This window comes from Somniosus microcephalus, chromosome 1 (assembly GCF_052327205.1).
Source record: "Somniosus microcephalus isolate GS21.2 chromosome 1, FLI_Smic_1.0, whole genome shotgun sequence".
Lineage (NCBI taxonomy): Eukaryota > Metazoa > Chordata > Chondrichthyes > Squaliformes > Somniosidae > Somniosus > Somniosus microcephalus.
In genome coordinates this window covers 446,178,988-446,198,173 of record NC_140987.1, presented here as the reverse complement: position 1 = coordinate 446,198,173, position 19,186 = coordinate 446,178,988, and the positions used below count along the sequence as shown (strand labels likewise).

Sequence of the window (19,186 nt, the reverse complement as noted above, 5' to 3'; positions counted from 1 at the left end):
GTGATGGAGGCGGGACTCCCACTTTTTGGGTTGTAGTCCCGCCTCCATCGACTTGTGGCCAACCCACGCGATTTTCCCTTGATTGACCTTGTTGAGCCCGCCCAGCGGGCTCAGCAGGCCAATTAAGGGACACCCGGTTACAGGTGATGTCAGGGATTGACATTTCATCTGTCAAGAGCTTTTGACAGATGAAATATCAATGTTTGACAGCTCTGTGAAGCTGTCAAACACTGACAATCTGTCTTCTAACTTGAGTCCTTCTCCACAGACTCAGTTAGAAATCTCTCCAGAACAGAAAGCAGAATGCTGCAACTTTTGACAGCTCGCGGCCATTCTGCTTTCTGTGCCGGTGAGATGAGGGACTCCTGAGACCTGAAGGAAGGAATGATGTGGAGATGCCATGTAGGAAGTCACACAACACCAGGTTATAGTCCAACAGCTTTATTTGAAATCACAAGCTTTCGGAGCGCTGCTCCTTCGTCAGGTGAAGTGAAGAGAAGCATATAGACACAGCATATATACACTGTGCCTGTATGCTTCTCTTCACTTCACCTGACGAAGGAGCAGCGCTCCGAAAGCTTGTGATTTCAAATAAAGCTGTTTGACTATAACCTGGTGTTGTGTGACTTCCTACATTTGAAGGAAGGAAGCCTGTATTACTAAGTAAAGGTAAGTAAAACTTATTTAAACACTTTACACACACCAAACACACTTACCTCTGCACTCATGCACTCATCACTCACCTGAACACCGGACATCTCGAACCCTCCAAGCCCTTCAGCCCGACGGTCCGCCTCGCTAACTTGGCATGGTTTGGAGCCATCAGGCAGCCCACACTTCAGGGCTAAGAATAGGGATTAGGCCAAAAACTGCCTATTAACAACCTGTTAACAGGCAGTTAATTGGCACTAATCCCCTTCCCGCCTCGGGGAGGCGGCTCCCAGCACAGGTCAGGTACCCGCCTCCTGGGAAACGGGCATGGAGGCGGGTTGGGGGCGGGAAGAGTTCGTGCCCCCCGATTCTGCAATTTTCCCCCCACTCCAGCCTCCAAACCCGCCTCCACGGGGCTTGGAAATTCGAGCCCAATGAATCAGAATAGGAGAGATTCCAGGCAAACCTCTGTTACCAGTTGTACTCCAGCTCTCTGCTTCACGAGCCACCAAGCATTAGAGAAGAGAGTTGGAGTTCTTTTTGAAAGTGAAACCAAAACCCAAGCACTAGATCCTCAGTTAATTCAGATGCTGTATAAATATGGAAGAATGGATGACTGGCAGCGTGTGTTTCAGCCGTGGCTCAGTGGGCAGCACTCTTGCCTCTCAAATCAGAAGGTTGTGGGCTCAAGTCCCACTCCAGAGACTTGAGCACACCAAAACTAGGCTGACACTCTAGTGCAGTGCTGAGGGAGTGCTGCACTGTCATAGGTGCTGTCTTTCAGATGAAATGTTAAGCCGAGGCCCTGTCTACTCTCTCATGTGGACGAAAAAGACCCCATAGCACTATTTCACAGAAGAGCAGGTGAGTTACCCCTGATGTTCTGGTCAATATTTATCCCTCAATCAACGTCACTAAAACAGATTATCTGGTCGTTATCACATTGCTGTTTGTGGGAGCTTGCTGTGCGCATATTGGCTGCTGTATTTCCTACATTACAACCATGACTAAACTTTGAAAATACTCCATTAGCTGCAAAGCGCTTTGGGCTGTCCTGAGGTTGTGAAAGGCGCTATAGAAATGCAAGGCAGTCACACGTCGAGCAGCTCAGATGATGTTTTGAGCTGTGAAATTCTGAAATAAAAACAGAAAATGCTGGCGATACTCAGCAGGTCAGGCAGCATCTGTGAAGAGAGAAACAGAGTTAACGTTTCAGGGCGGTGACCTTTCGTCAGAACTGGAAAAAAGCAGGAAATGGAACAGATTTTTAAGCAAGTTTAGGGGCTGGGAAATGGGGGAGGGGGATGAAAGAACGAAATGGAAGGTCTGTGATAGGATAGAAGGCAGGAGAGGGTAAGAGATATTCAAGACAAAAGGAGATGGTAATGGGACAGGTTAAGAAACAAAGGATGGCTCTAGATGGAGTGTGAGTTGCGCTGGCAGAATGAAAGACAGCTGCCATGTGGGAGGGAAGAAAAGAAGCCCAAACAAAAAGTGTGGATAAAAAATATAAATATGATAGGGGCCGAGGTTATGATCTGAAATTGTTGAACTCTATGTAGAGTCCAGAGGGCTGTAGAGTGCCTAATCGAAAGATGAGGTGCTGTTCCTCGAATTTACGCTGAGCTTCCGTGGAACAATGCAAGAGGCCGAGGATGGTGGGGTCTGAGTGGGAATGGGGCGGTGAATTAAAGTGACAGGCGACCGGAAGCTCGGGGTCCCCTTACAGACTGAACGGAGGTGTTCCGCAAAGCGGTCACCCAATCTGCGTTTGGTCTCCCCAATGCAGAGAATGCCACATTGTGAGCAGCGAATACAGTATACTAAATTGCAAGAAGTACAAGTAAATCGCTGTTTCACCTGGAAGGGGTGTTTGGGGCCCTGGACTGTGGGAAGGGGGGAGGTATAAGGGCATGTGTTGCATCTCCTGCGCTTGCACGGGAAGGTGCCGGGCGAAGGGGAAGTGGTGTTGGAGGTGATAGAGGAGTGGACCAGGGTGTCGCGGAGGGAGCGGTCCTTTTGGAATGCTGAAAGGGGAGGTGAGGGGAAGATGTGTTTGGTGGTGGGATCACGCTGGAGGTGGTGGAAATGGCGGAGGATGATCCATTGAATGTAGAGGCTGGTGGGTGAAAGATGAGGATAAGGGGAACCCTATCGTGGTTCCGGGAGGGAGGGGCAGGGGTGAGGGCAGAAGTGCGGGAGATAGAACGGACATGGTCGAGGGCCGTGTCAATCACGGTAGAGGGGAATCCTCGGTTATGGAAAAAGGAAGACATGTCGGAAGCACTGGTGTGGAAGGTGGCATCGTCAGAGCAGATGCGGCGGAGAAGGAGAAACTGAGAGAATGGAATAGAGTCCTTACAGGAAGCGGGGTGTGAGGAAGTGTAGTCCAGGTAGCTGTGGGAGTCAGTGGGCTTGTAGTGAATGTTTGTCAATAACCTATCCCCAGAGATGGAGACGGAGAAGTCGAGGAAGGGAAGAGTCGAAGATGAACCATGTGAAAGTGAGGGAAGGGTGGAAATTGGAAGCAAAGTGGATGAAATTATCTAGTTCAGGGCGAGAGCAGGAAACGGCACCGATACAGTCATCAATGTACCAGAAAAAGAGGTGAGGGAGCGGACCTGAGTAGGACTGGAACAAAAAATGTTCCACATATCCCACAAAAAGACAGGCATAGCTAGGACCCATGCGGGTTCCCATAGCAACACCTTTGATTTGGAGGAAATGAGTGGAGTCAAAGGAGAAGTTGTTCAACGTGAGAACAAGTTCAGCCAGGCGGAGGAGGGTGGTGGTGGATGGGGACTGTGAAATTCTGAAGCTTGTGTGATCTGAACTTGGAATTTTTGACTGCCTTCAAATATATTTTCCTGTCATTTTCAATGTTTATGATACGTTTGAAAGTGTAAGAGGGAAAGGTGAGCAAAATCTTATGGATGCTTCATCTGTCCAAACATAGAAACATAGAAGATAGGAGCAGGAGTAGGCCATTCGGCCCCTCGAGCCTGCTCCGCCATTCAATGAGATCATGGCTGATCATCCAAATTCAGTACCCTGTCCCTGCCTTCTCTCCATATCCCTTGATCCCTTTAGCCTTAAGAAATATATCCAACTCCTTCTTGAATATATTTAATGACTTGGCCTCTACTGCCTTCTTTGGCCGAGAATTCCACAGGTTCACCACTCTCTGGGTGAAGAAATTCCTCCTCATCTCAGTCCTAAATGGCTTACCCCTTATCCTTAGACTGTGACCCCTGGTTCTGGAATCCCCGACCATCAAGAACATCCTTCCAGCATCTAGCCTGTCTAGTCCTGTTAGAATTTTATAAGTTTCGATGAGATCCCCTCTCATTCTTCTAAACTCCAGCGAGTACAAGCCCAATCGACCCAATCTCTCCTCATACGTCATTCCTGCCATCCCAGGCATCAGTCTGGTGAATCTTCGCTGAACTCCTTCCATGGCAAGAATATCCTTCCTCAGATAAGGCGACCAAAACTGCACACAATACTCAAGATGTGGCCTCACCAAGGCCCTGTACAACTGCAGCAAGACATCCTTGTTCCTGTGCTCAAACCCTCTCGCTACGAAGGCCAACATACCATTTGCCTTCTTAACCGCCTGCTGCACCTGCATGCTTACCTTCAGCGACTGGTGCACAAGGACGCCCAGGTCTCGTTGCACTTCCCCTTCTCCCAATCTATTGCCATTTAGATAATAATCTGCCTTCCTGTTTTTGCCACCAAAGTGGATAACCTCGCATTTATCCACGTTATATTGCATCTGCCATGCTTCTGCCCAATCACCCAACCTGTCCAAATCAAACAATGCGATCGTTTCTGACTTCCTCTGGAACGCCTGCTCTTGCTAACTTGCGGGTTTCTGCTGCACTTAGGGTGAAGTTACAGCAACAGAACAGGAAAAGGTGCGAGGAAATTCGCCCCAGCTTCCCCCTCAATGTTGTGGCTTGAATGTCACGAGTGCACATGCCTTTTTGGAAGAGTTGCTTTGCTGAAAATTGTTGAGCCCGGCCTGGAATCAGTTTGGTTTCTTCCAGAAAGACCTGGGGCAATGATGTGGGTGGGAGGGGCTTCCTGAGAGGGAGCGGGGGCTTATCTGACCGGATGTAGCCACCTGAGTGAGGACCTTGCACTGGATGTAACTCATACCAGCCAAACCTCATGCAGGGCGTGTTGTGTCCCAACGTTGGAGGGAGGGTTTAGGGAAACTGATGTTCTGGAACCCTCTACAGGAAACTTTTTTTTATCCGGCACGGACGGGACCGACGTAGTGCCGGTTCATCAAAAATTCCGGATAACCGAAAGCTATAGTAAAAGATATGGAGGGCTGACAGCTCCGTATAAAGCAACAAACCCTGTTGCTTAGCAACAACTGCAGAACAATGTCCACAAGTTCCAAGCATCTCTGTAGCTTAGCAACAGCTGCAGCCACACCCTTGCACAGTAACAGATGGAGGAACGCAAGTAGAATATGAAGTAAAACCTACTCCTGAATTTTGCCGGTTAACCGAGATTTCCGGTTATTTAGGTGCCGGTAAATCGAAAGTTTCCTGTATTTGGAATCTCGAGGTAAATCACAAGGATTATAAATTCACAAGAATTAAAAAAATGAATTCTCAGGATGTGGGCCTCGCTGGCAAGGCCGGCATTTAATGCTCATCCTTTGTTGCTCCGAGAAGATGGCGGTGGACCTTCTTCTTGAACCGCTTGATACAACTGAGTTATTTGCTAGATCACTTCAGAGGGCAGTTCAGAGTCAGCCACGTTACTGTGGGACTGGAGTCGTATATAGGCCCAGAGCGGGTTAAGGATGGCAGGTTTCCTTCCCTGAAGGACATTAGTGAACCAGTTGGGTTTTTAACAACAATCCGAACGCTTCACTTTTACTCATAGCTTTCTGGATTCGCTCATCAAGTAACATATAACCACTACACTCCGTCCCCAATCGTCTTCTCGGCATTCTGCTGTGGCATTGGGCACCGTCCAGCAGTACAGTTGGATAATTCAGACAGCAGGCAGCAATGTTCCCCTGTAATATTTTTTCGGTGGGGGGTGGGCTCACGAGGCCCCTTTTATCGGCCTCGCGGCCCATTCAAAATTCCGTCCATGCTCCCTTTAAAAGTCGGTGAGCCGGCTGCGCGGGAGGTCCGGAGCGAACACCGGCAGGCAGTGCCTGGTACAGATTGGGAATGTTTACTTCTGTGCCCTGGCAGCTTCAGAAAACAATGAGGCAGAATTTTCCATTATAAAAAATATTAAAAATTTTTAAGCATGTCAGCCCTATTATGACACTCGGGTTGTAATGTTTTTTTTATTGTTGTTGATTTTTCTTGTCAGAATGAAAAGAGCTAAAGAAAACTTAAATGTAACTTTCTAGCTGACAAACAGCTAGCAGTACTAAGACTGGGTGGTGAATCTCTGAAATTCTCTACCCCAGAGGGCTGTGAATGCTGAGTCGTTGAGTAGATTCAAGGCTGAGATCGATAGATTTTTGAATATTAAGGGAATCGAGGGATATGGAGATAGGACGGGAAAGAGGAGTTGAGGTCAAAGAGGAGTTGAGGTCAAAGATCAGCCATGATCCTATTGAATGGCGGAGCAGACTCCTGCTCCTAATTCTTATGTTCTTATGACTGTGCAAAACATTATATTGACTGAATAGCACCAGGTACAGGCACCAACCTCACTGTTCACTGCAAGCCAGCCCAAAAATGGTTCCAGTTGTACAAATTCAATCATTACATGAATAGATATACTGTACATGAAAGTAGTAATCAAAGTGTTAAAATTGCCGTGACTGTTGACAATAAATTGCATCTTTTTCGTTTATATTAAGCTTGCTACCTTATCTAGTTTTATTTGCGCTGGCCTCCTCCGACTGGGAATTTGTGACAAACTGCAAGTGCATTAGGGATGTTGGTGGGCCACGGAGTTAATTGGAACTCAAGTCATTAAGTCACTCGGAATGATGGTGATTGGTGGCGTAAATGGGGGTTGTAGTGTCTGTGTCGCCGTGGTACCTTTGGTCCTGTCACTTGTGCTCAGCCACTTTCAATCAAGTCTAGGAGAACGTGACTGCGTATTAGTGAAGAACCTAGGGATCCAGGGCTAGTTGTAAGGATACAAGTAGTCAGACTATCATGAAGATCTTTTAAAGGTGCATTCACAGTTACTGTACGGGTGTTTTTCACTGGGGGTAATTTTCTGACAATTTCAATGCTGAAGATGTTCAGTCTAGTTCTAATTCAAAGACTCTTCATTCAAATGATCTGATAATTCAATCTATTTTGCACTAAGTTCCCACTGTCCTGCGCTATTTATGTTGTTTGGTTCAAATGATAAAAAAAGAAAGGCTTATAATGTATGGCACGTTTCATGACCACTGGACGTTCCCAAAGCACTTTACATCCAATGAAGTACTTTTTGAAGTGTAGTCACTGTTGTAATGTAGGATAAGTAGCAGCCAATTTGCGCACAGCAAGCTCCCACAAACAGCAATGCGATAATGGCCAGATAATCTGTTTCTGTGGTGTTGGTTGAGGAATAAATATTGGCCAGGACACCGGGGAGAACTCCCCTGCTCTTCTTTGAAATAGTGCACCCTGAGAGAGCAGACAAGGCCTTGGTTTAATGTCTCATCGTGAAAGACGGCACCTCCGACAGTGCAGCACTCCCTCAGTACTGCAATGGAGTGTCAGCCTAGATTTTTGTGCTCAAATCCCTGGAGAGGGACTTGAATTCACAACCTTCTGACTCGAGGGTGAGTGGAGCCACTGATTGGACAATTCAGATTGTTTTTAGCATAACAAACAACTTTGAATTGCTAAGAGCAGAGTGTATTTAGCAATAGATTGCTGTCATCCTTTCCACGTGGCAATAACACGATGTTTTGAAGCAATATTTGTGAAGTTCCAAGCCAATCTGAGTAAGGTTCCGTTCACTGAAAGAAAGAAGAGTGCTATGTATAGGCTAGAGATTACTGGTAATGTTATTACCATATGAACACATAGGCTGCAATTCTAACTCCCCCCAACCCCACTGGCTAGCAGAAACCGGGCAGAGGGGGGTGGGGGACAGTTAAAATGAGGGAGCGACTTACCCTGTCTGATCCCGCTACCCTCCCGCCATGTACTGATTTTAACCTGCCCATTTGATCGGGCGAGTGGCCCATGTTATTGAGGGATACGGGGCAGAGGCAGGTATATGGAGTTAGGTCACAGATCAGCCACGACCTCATTGAATGGCAGGAGAGGCTCGAGGGGTTAAATGGCCTCCTCCTGTGCAGACCGGGGTCCGATGGCGTATTATTTTAGGTCTCCGTGTGAGCCAGAAGGAGCAGGAGCGCTCCACCATGCCTCACAAGGTAGCCGTGAGCCGCCCGCTGATTGCGTGCAGAGTCCCCCACCCCTCGCCACTCACCCGAGGGACCGTCCCCAAGGGCTGCGGCCTCCTGCCACCGAATTCCTGCTCCCACCCACCGGCCATGTAGTGGACCCTTTAAAATTGGGGCCTTATTCTTCTCACAGATGTCAGCCAGTGGCTCAGTGTGTAGCCCCCTCGCCTCTGAGGCCGAAGGCTGTGTGGGTTCAAGTCCCACCCTTGGACTTGAGTGCACAAATCTTGGCTGACACTCCAGTGCAGTACTGAGGAAGTGCTGTACTGTCAGAGGTGCTATCTTTCAGAAACTGAGGCCCTGTCTGCCCTCTCAGGTTGTACTTGAAAGATCCCATGGCGCTATTTCCACGAAGAACAGGGGAGTTATCCCTGGTGCCCTGGCCAATGTTTATCCTTCAACCAACATCGCTAAAGCAGATTATCTGGTCATTATCAAAATTGTTGTTTGTGGGAGCTTGCTGTGCGCAAATTGGCTGCTGTGTTTCCTACATTACAACAGTGACTACGCTTCAAAAAGTACTTCATTGACTGTAAAGCGCTTTGGGACGTCCGGTGGTCGTGAAAGGCGCTATATAAATGCAAGTCTTTCTTTCTATAGATGTTCCTCTATCTGCTTTATAACGGAAATATGTTAATACCTGTTGTAAAATAGTAGACAGTGGAATGTCTTACGAACGCATAGAGAGGGGGGGCGTTTCCTGGGTAGCTTGTGGGGCCGGGGGAAACACTCCTGCTCCTCCTGGCCCACAAGCAGTGCTGTAAAGGCACTTAACTCATGGACTCAGCCCTGCTCACCTCCTTTCACCTGCCGGGTTTACCGAGGCCTGGGAAACCCAGCTGACTGTAATTAGAAATAGAATCACCATTAAAAAGAAGGTGCACCGCCTCATCATTAAAATATTTAAATGACGAACCCGCCTTCTGCAAGTGGATTGGTCATTAAGACCAGAAGTGGACGGGTTCGAGGCGGGTTGGATTCCTGTTTCAATTTTTTCCTTTTAAGCCTCCCACCTGAACTAAACCCACACCGTTTTTGGGGGTTAATATTCCCCCCCATTGTTTCTCTGCTCGTAGCATCAGTGGTAATTTTTAGCCTTACAAGACACAGCTAGTGAAATACAGCCTTTGATGGGATCACTTCCTTCCATTCCAGTATCACATACTGCAGATTAGTTCTCTGACCCTAATCCTCGTAGTTTTGGAAAAGCTCCATCTAGAGATGGACAGGGTGGCAGTGTTCACCCAACTTGCAAGCCGTTAACAGCCGCACGGTAAGGCGAGTACTTCAACAACCACAACAAAAGAAAAGAAGGAATTCAGACGGGAGTTCATAACGGCGGGCTCCTGTGACAGAAGGATAAAACTAACGATAGCCAATGATCCAAAAGGAGCAGATGCTGCTGGGAATTTGGGGCTTGCGACACGAGAAATACAGCTCGCTTAATGATGCTGCATTCAAATAGGGTTTCAGAAATATCATGGAACAGTCTTTAGTGTGAGGTTCCGACCCTGCCCTTCACCCTTGAATTCAATTCCCAGCCCTGCTCATTACAGCATTGCGCTTGTCAATCAACCGAGCCCAACCTCTGATTCTGTTTGTCGGTCTCCCAGGACGTTGCACCATCACTCTCTTCTTTGTGCCGACAGAATTAGTCGAAAACAATGTATATTTTTTTTTTCAAGCTCACTGTTTCTTCGCTGTCCTCGTTTTTGAAGAGGCACTAATAGATCTTGAGTGCCGCGTGGAAGGTTTTCTTTCGTCTTCGCGATAATCTCCCTTTCAAAACTCTTCCCACAAAGATACAACTTAATGCAGTTGCACGCATCAGTCCTCAGGTAGAATTAAGAAACAGCTGTTCCTTGACTGAATACATATGTTCTGTGCAGGCATTCTGGTAGCGCAGCGATGAAGGCAATCCCTTCACACCTCTTGTGCTTGATGGTTCAGCTAAGGCTCCCATTTCAGACCTGCACGCCAGTTTGAGCCCTGTGTTGTATTGACAGTTTCCAGTCACGCTGCTCGGGCTGGGGCATCTCAACATTAGTGCCACTGAGCCAAGACTGGCACCTCGTCCTGGGTTATGCTACACGGCAAGGCAAGGGAATACACAACGAATGGTAGGACCCTAGGAAGGACAGAGGATCAGAGGGACCTTGGTGTGCATGTACATAGATCCCTGAAGGCAGCAGGACAGGTAGATAAGGTGGTTAAAAAGGCATATGGGATACTTGCCTTCATTAGCCGAGGCACAGAATATAAGAGCAGGGAGGTTATGATGGAGCTGTACAAAACGCTAGTTAGGCCACAGCTGGAATACTGTGTGCAGTTCTGGTCGCCACACTATAGGCATAGTGGTTAGCACTGTTGCCTCACAGCGCCAGAGACCCGGGTTCGAATCCGGCATCGGGTGACTGTCTGTGTGGAGTTTGCACATTCTCCCCGTGTTTGCGTGGGTTTCCTCCGGGTGCTCCGGTTTCCTCCCACAGTCCAAAGATGTGCGGGTTAGGTTGATTGGCTATGATAAATTGACCCTTAGTGTTAGGGGGATTAAATACGTGGGGTTACGGGGATAGGGTGGGATATGTGTTGGTGTAGGGGTTACAGGGATCGGGTGGGATATGTGTTGGTGCAGGCTTGATGGGCCGAAATGGCCTCTATCTGCACTGTGGGGTTTCTGTGGTTCTGTGGTTCTGTGATGTGATTGCATTGGAGAGGGTGCAGAGGAGATTCACCAGGATGTTACCTGGGCTGGAGCATTTCAGCTATGAAGAGAGACTGGACAAGCTGGGGTTGTTTTCCTTAGAGCAGAGACGGCTGAGGGGGGACCTGATTGAGGTGTACAAAATTATGAGGGGCATAGATAGGGTAGATAGAAAGGAACATTTCCCCTTAGTAGAGGGGTCAATAACCAGGGGGCATAGTTTCAAGATAAGGGGCAGGAGGTTTAGAGGCGATTTGAGGAAAAACTTTTTCACCCAGAGTGTGGTTGGAATCTGGAACTCACTGCCTGAAAGGATGGTCAAGGCAGGAACCCTCACAACATTCAAGAAGCATTTAGATGAGCCATAGCATACAAGGCTACGGACCAAGTGCTGGAAAATGGGATTAGAATAGACAGGGCTTGATGGCCGGCGCGGACACGATGGGCCGAATGGCCTCTTTCTGTGCTGTATAACTCTATGACCCTATGGAGCAAAGACTTAAAAGGGTGCAGGTTTGAGACCATAGCAAAATTGAGGACTAATTTTAACATTCGGAGGTGGCGGGAAATGGATTGGGCCGCCTGTTTTACACCCCGCCCTCTTTTTATCAACGTCAAAACCAGCCCTTTTGTCAACTTGTAGAAATTGTCATCAAACTGTTTACACAAGAAAGAGGCGTTGGAGGCCACCCATTAAGGCATTAAAACTACAATTCGATTCTACGAGCTCATCAAAGGCAGTATCAGTCGAACAATTCACACACACCTTTGTTAAATTATAACCAATCTTGTGAATTAGTCATAGGATCAAAATGGATTCTGAATTCTTTTACTCAGCAGTGGGGTTCATTTTAGATCCTACAACTGTCTAAGGATTGTATGAGACGTTAAACTGAGGCCCCGTCTGCTCTCTCAGGTGGACATAGAAGTCCCACGCCCGCTGACGTAAGAAAACTACTAGGCACTTGGTCTAAATATTAAACAAAGCTTTAATCAACTGTTTTTCAACATGGAGATCTAGTTGTGTCCTTCACTAGTTCCTGTTAAAGAATGTCCTGAGCAAGCTGGGCCCATGCCCGAGTATTTATGCTCTCCCTGGACAGCGCCACCAGCAGGCCACCCAGTTTTATTTTATAAGTCATTTCCACATGAATGACATGATTCATGTCACCCACTATTTCAAAGAAAAGCAGAGGAGTTCTTCCTGGTGTTTTGACCAGCCTTTATCCCTCAACCATCATCACTAAAAAAACAGGTCATCTAGTCTTAACTCATTACTGTTTGTGGGAGCTTGCTGGTTGCTGTGTTTTCTACAATACTTCAGTGACCTCACTTCAGAAACACTTAGGGGGAAAAATGTGGTCGCTCCCTCTTTGGGGTGCTTATTTCGAGTAGCGCCCTGAAAAAGTTAGTGCCCCCGCGCCATAAATTGAGTGGTAGCGCCCCGAGCAGGAGGTGGGGCGCTACTGGAAGTGCTCCCCCTCCTTCCTGGGGCGCGACCATTCAATATCGCAGTGCCACACCCGTCAGCACGTATTACTGTGTTATGCCTCCCCTGATTAAAGGCCCTGCTGGACCACCGGGGAGCGAGGTGTCGGGAAAAGAGCCGGGCTTGAGCGCCGGGGCTGACCGATCGCGGCCGGCACCCTGCATGAAGAAGCGGAAGGGGGCGGGTGCTGGCAGGCAGCCCCCCAAAAAATGGCCGCCCGGCACCTGCCCATTAATTTGCGCCGCCGTGGCCGCAAAGACGTCACCCTGGCCCTGACCCTGTCGGGCATAGCGTCCGCCGGTAGGTCAGAGGGCGCGAGCGAAGTTAGCGGCCGGGGCACGAGCGGGGTGCTGCGCACGGATATGACTTCATCACCTGGAGTTGCAGTGCCGTGGATCGCCATCGGCTACCACCACCGCTAGCCTCCTGATGAATTTTGCGGGAGGCATCAGCGGCGGCGTGCCCGGGTGCTAGGGGCTCTGTACACCGTTAGCGCCCCAAAGGGAGGCGCAAAGCAACCCAATTTTTCCCCCTTAATTATCTGTAAACGCTTTGGGACACCCTGAGGTGGTGAAAGACGATATATAAAGCCAAGTTTTTTTAAAATTCTTTTCTTTTAGTTATATGCATGAATATGGAGCCGCCATAATGTGCTCGAAAGTGAGCAGGCTGACAGGGCACAGCAGCAAAACAGACGCTTGCTAATTCCGGAGACCCTCAGAAACCCGACAGTGAATGATTTCACCCAGCACCCAGGAGATCATTTTGACAAATGTTTTGCTTCCGGATTCTGTCACAAGGTTTGGTTTCCGCCGAGTGGGGTGATCATCGGATCCATCTCACCAGCAGGTCGAAGAAAGGAGAAAGGTCTTAAGTGAATTAGAATGGTTTTAAACTAGAGCAATCGATCAAATAAATTCCGACCACTTTAATTGGTTTCACTAAATTTAATTGGTCGTAATTTCACGACGATGCGTTTGATTTAGTTGATGAATCTGCCCCTCTGAGGAATATCATGACATTATAGCATAGCCATAACAGTTGATTTTACACAATTACAGTGCATGAAAGCAATAATTTAATATATTAAGAACTTTAATGATTTTTAAGGCAAGTCATTGCACATTATGATCTCTGAAAGTGCTGAAATTATTCTTCAAGGCAATTTATCACAAGATTATAGTAAATGATGTGTTGAAGATCATTTAATAACAGCATAGATGTGCTGGAGTGGTTGTACAGAAAATATGGACATTATGGATCACCCGTTTAGATTTCTGGTGGAACAGCAACTCTTCATGGTGACTGAAACTGTTTAGAGGAAACATTTATTTTTGGGCTAGAGAGTGTAACAGTCAGGGTTCATTGCACATCTGGCTAGCAACTGACACTGGGCGGAATAAAATCCTAAAAAAAATAAACCTGGGAGAGAATTTAACAAGGCTCGGGCCTAATCAGTGATCCTAACAGGCCGGAGCCTGAATCTCACCGCGCTCTGTTATTCCACGTTGCCCGTTGCCGATCCGCAAAGCGGGCAGACTGAACACTTGTGAGTTACGTAGCTCGAGAAGTCTTTCACCAGCCTCAGTGAGCTGCACAGCACGGGCAGGGGGACGATGGAGGTAGCGCTTCGGCCTTGTGCCCAAGCGGGAATGTGCTTGAAATTGCGCTGCTTAGGTTAGGCTTCGAGTTTCCGCTAAAAATTCATTTGCATAACCGCAAACGTTAAATTTTTACAAATTAATTTTTTTTCTTCGTTTATGGGACGCGGGCGTCGTTATTGCCCGTCCCTAGTTGCCCCTCGAGAAGGTGGTTGGTGAGCCACCTTCTTGAACAGCTGCAGTCCGTGTGGTGAAGGTGCTCTCACAGTGCTGTTAGGGAGGGAGTTCCAGGATTTTGACCCAGCAACGATGAAACCTTCCATGAACCAGTGCAATCGGTCGGCGTAATAGAACAGAATTGTTTCTTTCTTTTTTACATTTAAAAACATTACTTGATATATTTAAGAGTGGCAAACCAGTGAAGTTTTACTAATACAGCTGAAAATGGGTTTATCACTGACAATAAGCATTTTTAATAAGGGCGTCCAGCAATGTTCACTGTAAATTGTTTTTTTGAGCTGTGCGGGCCCTTTAACAGGTAGTGCGGCCCATCCAAAACTTCGCGCATGCGCGGTCTTTTCAATTGAAATGCAAGCTCACCGGCTGCACAGGGCCCCCGGTGCGCTGTGCGCGGCTTAAAGGGAACATTGGTGTCCAGCAATCTTCCCTGTTATTTTACTTAGGGTGCACGGCTCCTTTAAGGGGCGGCACATCTCAGTTCACAGTTTTGTGCCTGCGCGACACTTAACATTGAAGAAGCGGGACCGGCAGAGAGTCCGCGCAGCTTAAAGGGAACCTTGGTGTCTGGTCCTCCACCTGTGAATAACCTGATTTAAAATCATTGAATATTACTGTAAAAATCTACAGCCAACCATTGAATAGCTTCATTGGTGAACACTAGTCAGTTTCTTAGTAAATTAAATATATGAAAAAACTTTTAACTAGCGTCAATGCGCCGAAGAAAATGAGCGCGATTGGAAGAGCCTTCCCGCACCAGCGCAGTCGGCGGAATCTCGCAATTTAGACCTGGGGGGGGCGTGGCCAGCTTTGTGGGCGGGGTCTGATCCAGGACGCATCGAATCTTGAACCAGCCTAAAAGATGGCGGAAAACACGAGCGCAACTGGGTCTTGGGCGTAACTCACTTAACGTTTAAAATTTTCCCCGATCTTTTGCGTTGGCCCAGCCGATTCGAGTACAGGAGCAAGGATGTCTTGCTGCAGTTGTACAGGGCCTTGGTGAGACCACACCTTGAGTATTGTGTGCAGTTTTGGTTGCCTTATCTGAGGAGGGATGTTCTTGCCATGGAGGGAGTGCAGCGAAGATTCACCAGGCTGATACCTGGGATGGCAGGAATGACGTATGAGGAGAGATTGGGTTGATTGGGCTTATACTCGCTGGAGTTTAGAAGAATGAGAGGGGATCTCATTGAAATTTATAAAATTCTAACAGGACTGGACAGACTAGATGCAGGAAGGATGTTCCCGATGGCGGGGAGTCCAGAACCAGGGATCACAGTCTAAGGATAAGGGGTAAGCCATTTAGGACTGAGATGAGGAGGAATTTCTTCACCCAGAGAGTGGCGAACCTGTGGAATTCTCTACCACAGAAGGCAGTGGAGGCCAATTCATTAAATATATTCAAGAAGGAGTTAGATATATTTTTTAAGGCTAAAGGAATCAAGGGATATGGGGAGAAGGCAGGGACAGGGTACTGAATTTGGATGATCAGCCATGATCTCATTAAATGGCGGAGCGGGCTCAAGGGGCCAAATGGCCTACTCCTGCTCCTATCTTCTAGGTTTCTATGATTCCGCCCGGATCGCGCTGGTATAATTAACGGAAACGAGCAGAAACTACCCCCCCCCACCCCCGCCGTGCGCGTTCTGCGGACGACCGACATAACAACGGGTGGCGAGCTTATGGAATGCTTTGGTTAAAAAAAGCATCAGTTATTGAAGTGGAGAATGAATAGTCCCTGGCACTTAAGGAACAGTATCGATAAGAGTAGTCAAATGATTTGATCTGAGGAGAGATCAAATGGCCCTTTAAGGTGAAATATTGAATTTCCAGACAGCAACTAAAGCCGTAATAAAATTTGAGGTAGAACACCATGGTGCTTCACGTTTGTTTGCTGGTGTTACCTGAAACTCTTCAAATTCATTCAACAAAATAAAATCAAAAAGCCGAGTAGAAACAGTGCAACAGCTTTTCACTCCATTTATGTTTATTGTCAATGTGTCTTAAACCGCAGTCAGGAGTCTATTCACATTTCTTGGAATCACTTCAGCTGCACTAAGTTTTGAAGAGAATCGATGATGCCACCGTTTGTGGAGTTGACGGGAGAATGTGTGGCCAGGAGCGTGCAGAGCCTCGTAAAGAGCTTAGGTGTTGAATTTCCACGGGGGGTCTTCAGACTGTTTCCCCCACCAATACCCCACCCCCCCGTATCTTCAACCAAAGGTCCGCAGACACCGCCGGGGATAAAAATGTCCGTTCACCCCGTTTCTTCGCAGATCCTGTGTTGAAGTTACGGCGGAACATCGGGAGAATCGCCAAGTCCAACCCTTGCTGTTTTTTTTTTGGGAAATGACTCTCCTCTTTCTTCTCCCAGCAGCATCACGTTGCAGAATTCCCACAGCGCAGGCTCGGGCCACTCCAGTGGCGGGTGCAGCAGCTCCAGTGAGTCCGGGAGCAGCTCGGAATCCGACTCAGACAGCGAGAGCAGCTCCAGCTCCAGTGAGTGCAATGAGGCTTCGCGCAGTGCAACACCAGAGGTACGGGAAGCTACGGTCTAATTGCAAGCTACGTGTAGGAATGACTCATTCGTCAATACATCCCAAAGTTTTTGGTTGGCCTCCACCACCTAGAAGTATGAGCGCGGCAGACGCATGGGAACTCCACCACCTCAAGTTCCCCTCCAAGTCGCACACACCTTCCTGACTTGGAAATATATCGGCCGTTCCCTTCATCGTCGCTGGGTCAAAATCCTGGAACTCCCTCCCTAACAGCACTGTGGGAGCACTTTCACCACACGGACTGCAGCGGTTCAAGAAGGCGGCTCACCACCACCTTCTCAAGGGACAGGACAATAAATGCCGGCCTTGCCAGCGACGCCCACATCCCGAGAATGAATTATTTAAAAAGTCTATTCAGTTGAATTTTTTTATAATTTGTCTTCGAGCAACACGTGCATTGCCGCATTTATTGCCCATCCCTAGTTGTCTTCATAAGGTGTTGGTGAGCCTTCTTCCTGAAGTCCTCAGATAGGGAATTTCAGGACTTTTGATACAGCGACAATGAAGGAACGACGATATATGTCCAAGTCAGGATGGTGTGTGACTTGGTGTTCCCACTATCTTGCCGCATTTGTCCTTCTTGGCAGTCGAGGTTGCAGGTCTAAGCAAATAGACACTTGCCTCATGATAACGAGCAAGGGTCAACGCTGAAAATGCCGACACCTGTTTCCTCACCTTCTCTGCTTTCCCCTCTGACTTATCTTCCCCTGTTACCCGAGCTGGCTGAGGCTAGTTATCGTACCCCTCAACTTAGATCAGCAAATTCAGCACAGCTCCAGGAATAACTGAGACCCCTCCTAGACTGTATCGCTAACTGGTACACCAGGTGCTGTATGTACCCAATGAACCTTTCACCGTGCTGATCAGCTTTGCTGGAAATATGAAGACGCTCGTTTCTGTCACCAGTAACCTCAGGGCATCTTTTGCTATCCACTGTTCGGTACAATCACAGGAACAGAACGACATAGAGTCAGTCATAACGGCACAGAAGGAGGCCAATCCAGTCCATGCCGGCTCTCTGTAGAGCAATCCAGTCAGTCCCATTCCCCCGCTCTATCCCTGTAGCCCTGCAGGTTTATTTCCCTCAAGTGCCTATCCAGTCTCCCCTTGAAAACATTGAGTGTCTCCGCTTCCACCACTTCCATCGGCAGTGAGTTCCAGGTCCTCACCACTTGCTGCGTAATAAAGTTTTTTCTCACATCCCCCCTGTATCTCTTGCCCAAAACATTAAATCGGCATCCGCTAATCTTTATACCATCAACTAGTGGGAACAGCCTTTCCCCCGTCTAGCCTATCCAAACCCGTCATAATCTTGTACACCTCTATCAAATCACCCCTCAACCTCCTTTGCTCTAATGAAAACAAATCCAGCTTCTCCAACCTGTCCTTGTAGCTAAGATCCCCCATCCCCAGAACCATTCTGGTAAATTTCCTCTGCACCCTCTCAAGGGCCTTCACATCATTCCTAAAGTGTGGTGACCAGAACTGGATGCAATACTCCAGTTGTGGCCTAACCAGCGCTTTATAAAGGTTCAGCATAACTTCTCTACTTTTGTACTCAATACCTCTATTTATGAAGCCCAAGATCCCATATGCTTTGCTAACCACTCTCTCAATATGTCCCACTACCTTCAGGGACCTATGCACATTAACTCCCAGGTCCCTGTGTCCCTGCACACTCTTTAAAACTGTGCCATTAAGTCTATATTGCCTCTCCCTGTTTTTTTTCTGCCAAAATGCATCACCTGACACTTCTCTGTATTAAATTCCATCTGCCACTTGTCTGCCCATTCTGCCAGCCTTTCTATGTCCTGTTGCAGTCGATTGGTATCATCATCACTGTTTGCCACACCCCCAAGTTTGGTGTCGTCGGCAAATTTAGAAATTCTACTCTGTATTCCAATATCCAGGTCATTTATATATATATCAAAAAAAGCAGTGGCCCCAGCACTGACCCTTGGGGAACACCACTGTCTACCATCCTCCAGTCTGAAAAACAGCCCTTTACCACAACTCGCTGTTTTCTGTCCTTAAGCAAATTCCTTATCCAAGCTGTCACTGACCCACCTATTCCATGAGCCTCAATTTTGTTAACCAGCCTTCTATGTGGTACTTTGTCAAACGCCTTCCGAAAATCCATGTAGACAACATCCATTGCATTCCCTTCATCGATCCTCCCTGTTACTTCATCAAAAAATTCAATTAGATTAGTCAAACACGATCTGCCTTTTACAAATCCATGTTGGCTCTCCTTAATTAGCTTAAACCTCTCCAAGTGCCCGTTAATTTTTTCCTTGATTATTGTTTCTAAAACTTTACCCACCACTGATGTTAAACTGACCGGCCTGTAGTTACTAGGATTGTCCTTACACCCTTTCTTGAACAATGGTGTCACATTTGCCACTTTCCAATCCTCAGGCACCTCCCCTGCATCTAGGGAAGATTGGAAAATTATGGCAAGCCCTTCCGCTATCTCCTCCCCCAATTCCCTTAGCAATCTGGGATGCAAGCCATCTGGACCAGGCAACTTGACCACTC

At 47.7% G+C, this 19,186-nt stretch overlaps 1 protein-coding gene across 5 annotated transcripts in view; it reads left to right on the top strand.

Moving 5' to 3' along the window:
• Window positions 1–19,186, top strand: part of aff2 (AF4/FMR2 family, member 2) — a 648,034-nt gene that overhangs the window by 571,198 nt on the left and 57,650 nt on the right. For 4 of the 5 annotated variants that reach the window (XM_086001950.1, XM_086001941.1, XM_086001975.1 and 1 more), the window contains one exon: window positions 16,465–16,627. In XM_086001950.1, the coding sequence (XP_085858076.1) occupies window positions 16,465–16,627 (163 nt within the window). The remainder of the gene's footprint in view (window positions 1–16,464; window positions 16,628–19,186) is intronic. The other variant, XM_086001958.1, reaches the window with a different exon arrangement.